This window comes from Sus scrofa, chromosome 2 (genome assembly GCF_000003025.6).
Source record: "Sus scrofa isolate TJ Tabasco breed Duroc chromosome 2, Sscrofa11.1, whole genome shotgun sequence".
NCBI classification, from domain to species: domain Eukaryota; kingdom Metazoa; phylum Chordata; class Mammalia; order Artiodactyla; family Suidae; genus Sus; species Sus scrofa.
Genome location: NC_010444.4, coordinates 12,671,768 through 12,682,890, shown reverse-complemented (window position 1 = coordinate 12,682,890; position 11,123 = coordinate 12,671,768). Strand labels below are relative to the sequence as shown.

At 37.8% G+C, this 11,123-nt stretch overlaps 1 protein-coding gene across 1 annotated transcript; it reads right to left on the bottom strand.

The window, feature by feature from the left end:
* Positions 9,450 to 10,394, bottom strand: LOC106509347 (olfactory receptor 5B2-like). Its single transcript, XM_013994292.1, has one exon. It carries the CDS (start codon positions 10,392 to 10,394, stop codon positions 9,450 to 9,452), a length of 945 nt encoding a protein of 314 aa, XP_013849746.1.

The window sequence follows — 11,123 nt, the reverse complement described above, 5'->3', positions numbered from 1 at the left end:
TTTCATTCCTCTCAGATTTTCAGCATGCAATTCATATGTTAAGGCTGACACGACACCTAAATTACTGAAATAACACCATTTCTCCCTCAAAAGTCTATCATCTAGGGAGTTCCCGTTGTGGCGCAGTGGTTAACGAATCTGACTGGGAACCATGAGGTTGCGGGTTCGGTCCCTTCCCTTGCTCAGTGGGTTGAGGGTGTGGCGTTGCCCGTGAGCTGTGGTGTAGGTTGCAGACGTGGCTCGGATCCTGCGTTGCTGTGGCTCTGGCGTAGGCCGGTGGCTGCGGCTCCGATTGGACCCCTAGCCTGGGAGCCTCCATATGCTGCGGGAGCGGCCCAAGAAATGACAAAAAAAAAAAAAAAAAAAAAAAAAAGTCTATCATCTAGAAAAAGGAAAATCTTATGTCCAGATATATGACATCTGATTGAGGATGGCCAAAGGGGACCTTAAGAACATTGAGGGCTTCAGGGATCGAACCCACATCCTCATGGATCCTAGTCGGGATCATTGCCGCTGAGCCACCCAACGGGAACTCCAGAGTCGTTTTGTTTTTATTACATAAAGGTAAGACTGCTGATGTCCTTTATGCAACCTCCTCTTTTTCCACTCAGTTTTTTTAAACTATGTTTTAGAAATGTCCCCATTGTTTCAAAAATGCTAAAATAAATGAGTCTTTGATTCTAAGCCTCAAAAATAATAATAATAATACTGAGGCCTTGCTTGCAATGGACTTTATTATATTTGATTTATTCACACGTTCACATTTTCTTTACCATGTGGCAATGCAATCATAAATGAAAACATAGCACACACAAACCCATGAATAGAAACATACATAAGAATACTTTAAGTGCACAGACACACAGGAGTGGGAAATTTGTTAAAAGTGTTAGGTGGAGTATGGTTAGTTTTTAATTAAAATGTTAAGATAATTCATGTTTGGACATTTATGTCTGACATTATTTATTTCCCTAGTTGAAAAACTATTTCAAGGTTTTACCTTGTGGCACAGTGGGTTAAGAATCCAGCGTTGTCACTGCAGCAGCTCAGGTTGCTGTTATGAGGGTCAGTCCCTGGCTGGGGAACTTCCACATGCTGCGGGCACAACCAAAAAAAAAAAAAAAAAAAGAAAAATGAAAAACTATTTCAAAAGTTCAAAAATGAGGTAAAGTGTGACATGGACTTTTTAATAAAAATATATAATTTTAGGAGTTCCCGTCATGGCTCAGCGGTTAACAAATCCAACTAGGAACCCTGAGTTTGAGGGTTTGATCCCTGGCCTCGCTCAGTAGGTTAAGGATCTGGCGTTGCCTTGAGCTGTGGCGTAGGTCACAGATGCAGCTTGGATCTGGTGTTGCTGTGGCTGTGGAGTAGGCCAGCGGCTGTAGCTACTATTGGACCCCTAGTCTGGGAACCTCCATGCACCGGAGGTGCAGCCCTAAAATACAAAAAGACAAAATATATATATATATATATATATATATATACACACACATACATATATATGTATAAATACATGTATAAATATATATGTGTATATATATATATAATTTTTTGGCACAATTAACTCAGAGTTACATATGTATAACATTTTAAAGAAATCACTATTTCTGCCTTTAGTACATCATTTGGTAAAAAGAGTATGGTCACAGGATAATTTTAAAAATTTTAAAAAGCAAGAAGTTCAGGAGTTCCCGTCCTCGCTCAGTGGTTAAGAACTCCAACTAGGAACCATGAGGTTGTGGGTTTGATCCCTGGCCTTGCTCAGTGGGTTGAGGATCCGGTGTTGCTATGAGCTGTGGTGTAGGTTGCAGATGCGGCTCGGGTCCTGCATTGCTGTGGCTCTGGCATAGGCAGGCGACTGCAGCTCCGATTGGACCCTAGCCTGGGAACCTCCATATGCTGCTGGAGTGGTCCAAGAAATAGCCAAAAAAAAAAAAAAAAAAAGCAAGAAGTTCAGAGTACAAGAAAAGGTGATCAATTGGTAAAAAGATGTTTTCAATTATTCCGTACATGACTACTGTCTCTTGCATTTTGAAAAAAAATGCACTAATAATAATGTTATCCATTTTTCTCTTTAGAAAGACTATAAACTGGCTAAAGCCACTCATTCATGGACACTTTAGTTTGAGATGAGCTACGCCATGTCTTACCACTCTCCTGCTCTGCACGAAGTTCCTTACTCTTCCCGGACAATCTCAGCATGTTCCTTTCTCTAGGTCTTTGCAGTGCTGTTATCTGTGCCCAGAAAACTCCCTCATGTCCTTCAGGTTTGCCTCATTGTTACCATGTCATAGTTACCTCAGCCCTAGTGGACACGGATCCCTTATTGCTTCCTTGCTTTATTTTGCTTTGTTCTGATCACTACTCAATGCATTTATGTATTTATTGGTTCATTTATTCATTCATTCGTGTTCCTACTGAGAACATGCACTACAGAGGAAGAGTGACTTTGTCTTCTTTGCTAACAACTCCAATCCCAATACATGAATAATGACATGGTTCATACTAATTTCTCAACAAATATTTAAATAACTCGTTAAATTTTGTGTCCAAAAATCCGTATATTTGAATCATTCATAACTACATTTCATTAGTCATTATAAAATTCTTCAGAAAACAATTTTAGAGCATTTCATGAGACATGGCTGGGTGTTTCCCCTATATTCTCAATTAATGTATTTGCTACTTTTGGACAAATTGATCTTTTGGAAATCAATATGTTAAATGGATAATATCAAACCATCTTAATTTTTTCAATAGGAGTTTTTTATTAAGTGGAAAATAACACAGGAAATGAATTTTATTTAGTAAATCATAAAAGGCAAAATACAAGATGATGAAAAGTCTCCTACCTGACACAATTGCAAAATTTCTTCATAAATAATTATTCATTTAACTTCAATGATTGTAAACAGATAAGCCTTGCAGACTTCTCATTCATTTCTTCCTATTGTCAACATTTAATGTACCACAATCTGTTTGTCAAAACTAAGAAACCAGCATTGATATATGAATTTATCTAAAATTCAAGAATTTATTCAGATCATTATTTTTCCGTTAATGCTATTTTGTTCTATGAGATACAATCCAGTAGATAACATTGCATAGATTTGCCCTGATTCTTGTCTCTTCTGATCTGTGACACTCCCTCAGTCTTTCTTTAGTTTCCATGACCTTAACAGCTTTGGAGAGTAGTGGGTAGGTATTTTGTAGAATGTTTTTCAATATATGTTTGTTTACTTTTTCTCATAGTTATATAGAGGGTATAAGTTTTGAGAAAGAATAAGAAGTGACATTCAAATCAGGTCCTGTCAGGTAAGAGATTTTACCCACATGACTGTCCCTTGGGGATGTTAACCTTGACCACCTAAACAAGGTACCTTGGCCAGGGTCTTCAATGGAGGGCTACCGTTTCCCCTGCATACTCTATGCTCCAGAAGCAGGTCAATCAATTCAGCCCGCACTCAGGATGGAAGGGAATGTACTCTACCTCCTGGGGGAGGTCTAAAAGTATTATTTAGAATGTTTCTATCAGGAAGGATTGTTTATGTGTTTATTTATATGTGTTTTATACTTCGGGTTACAATTTAGTATGATGTTATGCATTTCCTGTTCAAATTGTTCCACCTTTGGCCATTTGGGAGCTCTTTTAGTTTTACTCTTGTTTTATTTTGATATGGTCCACCTCTTTTGTCTTTTTGAGTTCCTCCTTACTTTATGAAATTACCAGGTACTCTAGGCTCATCTTGTGCTATCCTCGTCCCAATTGTATAATCAGCTAGTCTTCCAAAGAATCATGCTTCCTTTTATTAGATAGTGATATTTAGTAATAAGATTTGGATACTGGGTATACACATTGCTACTAGGCATCACTTATTCTAGGCCCTCTAAGCATACAGAGCTGGAAAGATATATATATATATATATGTGTATACACACACACACACACACACATATAAAGATAGATGGATAGATAAATAGACATATAGATAGATATATGATCATCCTGGTACCATACAGACTAGTTCTGTCTCTTGAAAAATTCCTCCATATGTCTCTTTTTTAGACAACATTTATTCCTTCTCCCAACCCACCAATAATTAACAATACGAAAAGAAAATTAAGAACTGTAAATACAATTGATCCTTGAACAACACGTATTTAAGCTGCACGAGTCCATTTATTTGCAGATTTTTTTGCTAAATATGCATAATAGTAGTGCATAATCTACGGCTGGTTGAATCTGTGGATGGAGAACTGAGGAAATTGAGGGCCAACTTTAACGTTATATGAGGATTATGGGAGTTCCCATTGTGGCTCAGTGGTAACAAACCTGAATATTATCCATGAGGATACGGGTTCAATCCCTAGCCTTGCTCAGTGGGTTAAGGATCTAGCATCACTGTGAGCTGTGGTGCAGTTTGCAGATGTGGCCTGGATCCTCCATTACTGTGGCTGTGGTATAGACCTGTGGCCGCAGCTCTAATTCAACCCCTAGCCTGGGAATTTCCATATGGCATACATGCCCCAAAAAAAAAAAAAGAAAGAAAAAGAAAAAAAAAAAAAGTAAAATTACATGCGGATTTTTGACTGTGCAGAGAGCCAGTGCCTCTAACTATGTTATTCAAGGGTCAACTGTATTTACAATAGCATCAAAAGGAATAAAATACTTAGGGATAAACTTAATCAAAGAATTAAAGGCTTATACACTGAAAATTATAAAACATTACTAGAGGAAACTCAAGATGATAAAAATAAGGGGAAGACATTCCATGTTCATTGATTGGAAGACTTAAATTGTTTAAATGGCCATATTACCTTAAGTGGCTTATGAATTCAACACAAATTGGAATTCTTTGCAAATTAGGGAAAAAAAATCCTAAAAGTCATATAAAATATTTAGAATCCCCAAACAGCCAAAAAGCTATTGAACAAGATCAAATCTGAAGGCCTCAAATTCTTGATTTCAAAATATATTACCAAGCTATAGTAAACCAAAACAGTATGGTATTGACATAAGAACAGAGATATAGACCAATGGAATAGAAGCAAGAAACCAGAAATAAACCTACATACGTATGGTCAACAGATTTTCAACAAGGATGCCAAGGCCCACAAGAGCAGATGGGAATTTGCTTCAAGAAGTAGTATCAGGAAAACTGAATATCCATATGAAAAAATGATAAAGAATCCTCATTGCATACCATATACAAAATTCAACTGAAAATATACTGAAGACCTAAATGTAAAATTTGAAAAAATAAAACTCAGAGAAGAAAGCATAGAGGGGAAATTCATGACATGGTATTTGGCAAGGACTTGTTGGATATGCTATTTTTACTTAAGTCATAATGCACAATTTCTTCAATAATTCTAATTCTGATTATGACCACCTGTCTATATGGGCATATACTTACCTTAAATTCTTGTAATTCTTATGTTAGTCTGACTCTACCAAAACAGTGATCTTCTCTTTATGACACTGTGAGGTCATTTCAACTTATTTTCTTTCTTCATTATAAATTCTGGGAGTGAAATAATCACACTGAGTTTCACTCAGTTACAAATGAAATTAACTCAGTTAAACATTTAAATGAGTTAAAACATTTCTTTCCCACTATTAAATTTTTTTCCACAGGATTTCAGCCAGATGCTGTTCATCTCATGCTCAACCGTAACTCAAATGAACCCAAATCCTCCAGTCTTCATTTTTTGTTTTTATTTTTATTGATGTATAAATGATTTACAATATTTTCTTAGTTTCAGGTGTACAGCAAAGAGGTTCACTTACACACACACACATATTCTCTTTCACACTTTTTTCCCTTATATGTTATTATAAGATATAGAGCATGGTTCCCTGTGCAGTACCACAGATCCTTGTTGGTTATCTATTTTATATATAGTAGTATGTATATGTTAATCCCAAATTCCTAATTTATCCTCCCTTCAGCCTTCTTTCTTTTAACTGTTAAATTAAGTAGCTACAAGCAACAGGAAGCTCAGCACTGTTGCAAAAAAATTTGAGGCATCTTTGAGTAATATTGTGTGTATTTAAATTTTCTATTTGCTCTCAATTCTTATTCAAAATTCCTGCCTTTATCTCACTTCATCAGCTCAAGTATCACACTGTCTCTTGTGCATTTTATTTTCCTGTCTCTACACTGCTTCCCCCACAAAGTAACATAAATCACTCCTCTTCATTCTCCCAAAGAACCAATTACACAACAGTTTTATATTCAGAAAGAGTTAAAGGGAAGTAAAAGACAGACCTATAAATTGTTTCAAAATAAGTATTCAATACAACTGATCTTCAGATGCCTACTTCCTTCCTAAAGTTAGGGATACCAAAGCCATATCTCTCTAACTGCTCTAAGAAAGCACAATGCATATTTACCATATCATGCAGGTTGGGAAAACATTTCGTAACTATGCAAAACATTTAGGAACTCTACAAACTTGGAACTAGAATGTAGAAGATAGATTTAATGAAAATTTTAGCCCCACCATTGAACCAAAACTACTGAAAGTCATTCATCAACTTCCTATCACTATAGCTTATGGTCAATTCTTAACCTTGATATTACCTAACCTACTAGCATCTTTGACACAGATATTCCCTCTTGAAACAATTCTCATCACTTGTTTCCAGGACACCACTCACCTTTGCTGGCAACTCCTCTCTCTGACCTTTGTTTATTTTATTTCATTTTATTTTAATTACAGTATAGTTGATTTACAGTGTTGTGTCAATTTCTGCTGTACAGCATAGTGACCGTCTCTCTCTCACACACACACACACACACACACACACACATCCTTTTTCTCATACTGTCTTGCATCATATTCTATCCCAAGAGATTGGATGGAGTTCCCTGTGCTATACAGAAGGACCACATTGCTTATTCATTCTAAATGTAATAGTTTGCATTCTACAACCCCAAACTCTGACCTTTCATTGTGAAATTTACCCAGGTCTTAGTCCTTAAACCACTTCTCTTTTCTCTACCTATGTTCTCTTACAGATCTCATTAATTCTCAGGGTTAAATGCCATTTATATACTGGTAACTTTCAAAGGTATACCTCCATTCCTACGCTAATATTTTACTCTTGGTATTCAAGCGATGTCTTGAGCTTTATATGCTCAAAATAAAATTTATGATCTCATTCATCCCAAACTTCCTATGATCATAGTCTTCCACATCTCACATAGTGAGAGTTAATCAGCTAAGCTACTCTTTTTTCTCAAATCCCACATGTAATAATCAGAAAATCATATCATCTCAGTATGACAAATGCATTAAAAATAATCTGGCCTACTTGGAAGAATATAACCTTACTTATAATTTTGAAGAAACAGAAAACAAGCAGTTAAACATAGAATATAATTTCAGAGATTTATTTATTTTATTTATTTATTTTTTTGTCTTTTTGCTATTTCTTGGGCCACTCCCGCGGCATGTGGAGGTTCTCAGGCTAGGGGTCGAATTGGAGCTGTAGCCACTGGCCTACGCCAGAGCCACAGCAACGCGGGATCCGAGCCGCGTCTGCAATCTAGACCACAGCTCACGGCAACGCCGAATCGTTAACCCACTGAGCAAGGGCAGGGACCAACCCGCAACCTCATGGTTCCTAGTCGGATTCGTTAACCACTGCGCCACGACAGGAACTCCCAGAGATTTATTTTAATTCTACGAATAAGATAAGGCTGAGTAACAGATTACTTAGGAAAGCTATTTTTGGATGGAGTGATCAAGAAAGGGTTTTTTAAAAATAAACAATGTGGAGTTCCCATCGTGACTCAGTGGTTAACGAATCTGACTAGAAACCATGAGGTTTCGGGTTCAATCCCTGGCCTTGCTCAGTGGGTTAACGATACAGTGTTGCAGTGAGCTGTGGTGTAGGTTGCAGACGCGGCTCGGATCCCGCATTGCTGTGTCTCTGGTGTAGGCCGGTGGCTACAGGTCCGATTTGACCCCTAGCCTGGGAACCTCCATATGCCACGGGAGTGGCCCAAGAAATGGCAAAAAGACAAAAAAATAAAAAATAAACAATGCAAGGTCTAGGAAAAAAGTTCCACTAGGGGAAAAAAACAGGCTAGAAACACAATTTCAGAGACAAGACTAGCAGTTCAGTTTTAGGGACAAATTGTGTGGCATACTACTGGTTTTACACACACACACACACACACACACACACACACACATACAAACGATTCTTTTATTATTTTTTGCAGAGTATTGGGATTTCAGCTAAACACATTGCCACTTAGCTAGAGATTAAATTTCAAAGTTGATTTTGCAGCTAGTTTTTGTGGCCCCATGACTGAATTCTTGCCAGCAGAATGTGCTCAGAAGTAACAAGTAGAGCTACTATGTCACTTTCTTAAAAAGAAATTATTTTTCCTCTAACTTTTCTCTTTCTCCTCTCCTCCAGATACAATAGTTATGAGAAGGAAACTTTCAACACTCTAGGTGAGAGTAGAAAAGAAACAGTGTGGGCTAAATCTGTTCCCAGAACACAGCTATCTAGATAGTTCATTTTCATCCTGCTATATTAGCTAATACTATTTGAGAAATAAAAAGCTCTATTTTTATATACACTATATTTTGGCTCTTTTTGTAACAGAAATTCAGTTTAACTGAATTTCTTTTTTAAAAAAATATTTTTATTGGAGTACAGTTGATTTACATTGTTGTGTCAATTTCTGCTGTACAGCATAATGACCCAGTCATTCATATATGTACATCCTTTTTCCCATACTATCTTGCCTCATGTTCTACCCCAAGAGACTGGACATAATTTCCTTGTGCTGTACAGTAGGAATTCATCGCTTATCCATTCTAAATGCAATAGTTTGCATCTCCTAACCCCAAACTCTCCATCCATCCCACTTCCTCCCCCCTCCTCCCCAGCAACCACAAATCTGTTCTCTGTGATCTGCTTCCAATTGTGATAGATAAATTCTGGGAAGAAATTCTTTTCAGCAGTTTTCTTCAAGAGAAGCAATCTTTATCTTCATGCTTGGATCTTGACCAGCTTTTGTACAGGTATTTATTCGTATGATAAGGTAGAAAAAAACATTCTGAGTCTAGACATCGAGAAGCCTTTTTGTTTTATTTTCACACTGTGAGAATTCTGGCCTGAAAATATTACGAAAGAAAGCTTGTCCAGACTCTGGGGGATCAAAGACCACGTGTATTAAGAGGCAGAATAACCAGAATCGACATCCAGAAATGCAAGGTCATTTCTAAACTTTCAGTCCAGCTGACCAAGTAGAAGATATGCAACCTCATGAATGAGCCTATGTGAGAGCAGCAAAGTAACTGCCCTGACAAGCACATAATTATGAGAAATAATAAACTGTTGTTTAAAGCCACTAGTCTTGGTTTGTCACAAAACAAAAGATAACTGATTAGCTGTGCAGGTTGTATGATCTCTCTAATTACACCTGTGTGCTAAACATCATCTTCATCTTCTCAGTGGCTTTCCTCAAGGCATTACTCACCTCTTTGTTTCTTAGACTATAGACAATAGGGTTCAGCATGGGGATTACTATTGTATAGAACACAGATGCCATTTGGTCATTGTCCATAGAATGACTTGAACCGGGCTGTAAGTACATGAAGATCACAGTTCCATAGAATATGGTAACAGCAGTGAGGTGAGAAGTGCAGGTGGAAAAAGCTTTCCTCCGTCCCTCTGCTGAGCGCATTCTCAGGATAGCAATGAATATGAATAGATAGGAGGTCAAGATAACTGTAAGGGCAAAAAAGACATTGAACGCTGCTAAGATGAAGAGCACAATTTCATTTATAGAGACATCGGAGCAAGAAAGAGCCAGGATTGGGGGAATATCACAGAAGAAGTGATGGACCACATTGGAATGGCAGAAGGAGAGGCAGAAGGTGAATCCAGTGTGGATGGCAGATTCAACAAATCCCCAACTGTAGCAGGCTACTGCCATTTGAGCACACACACGGGTGGTCACCGTGGTGGTGTAACGTAAGGGCTTACACACTGCTGCGTGACGATCATAAGCCATGACAGCTAGTAGAAAACAGTCAATACTGGCAAAAGCCACAAAGAAGAACATCTGAGCCACACATCCCCCATAGGAGATGACTTTATCTCCTGTGAGAAATCCAGCCATCACCTTGGGAGTAACAGCTGAGGAGTAAACACAATCCACCAGAGAGAGGTGACTGAGGAAAAAATACATGGGAGTGTGGAGACGTGCATCCGACAGAATCAACGTGATCATCCCAAGATTTCCAATGAGAGTGAAGAGATATATGAGAGTGAATATTATGAAGAGGGGGCCTTGCAGCTCTGGAGTGTCGGTCAGTCCTAAGAGTCTAAACACATGCACCTCTGTGCTGTTCTCCATGGATGCTATTTTAAAATTATGTTCCACCTGTCAAAAGAAGGGAAGCAAAATGGATCAATTACTGATGCACAGAAAATGATTCACAACATACTCTGTCACATGAATGACATAGGCACATCATGACCCCTTTACAAAGGTGGGGTTCCCAATAACCATGATACTGGCTCCTTCTGACCCCCATCTTGCAATGTGTACAGGTAGGCACTATATTCATTAGTTCCTGACCCCACTCAGATATTCCAAATGCCTATTTTGTTTTTTGGGTTTTTTTTTTTTTTTTTTGGTTTTTATTTTATTTTTTTTTAATTTTTTAATTTTTTATTTTCCCACTGTACAGCAAGGGGATCAAGTTATCCTTACATGTATACATTACAATTACATTTTTTTTCCCCACCCTTCGTTCTGTTGCAACATGAGTATCTAGACAAAGTTCTCAATGCTACTCAACAGGATCTCCTCGTAAATCTGTTCTAAGTTGTGTCTGATAAGCCCAAGCTCCCGATCCCTCCCACTCCCTCCCCCTCCCATCAGGCAGCCACAAGTCTCTTCTCCAAGTCCATGATTTTCTTTTCTGAGGAGATGTTCATTTGTGCTGGATATTAGATTCCAGTTATGAGTGACATCATATGGTATTTGTCTTTGTCTTTCTGGCTCATTTCACTCAGGATGAGATTCTCTAGTTCCATCCATGTTGCTGCAAATGGCATTATGTCATTCTTTTTTAAGGCT

Excerpts from the sequence above, each read along its gene's own strand:
- LOC106509347 (XM_013994292.1), bottom strand. The coding sequence starts at position 10,394 with ATGGAGAACAGCACAGAGGTGCATGTGTTTAGACTCTTAGGACTGACC.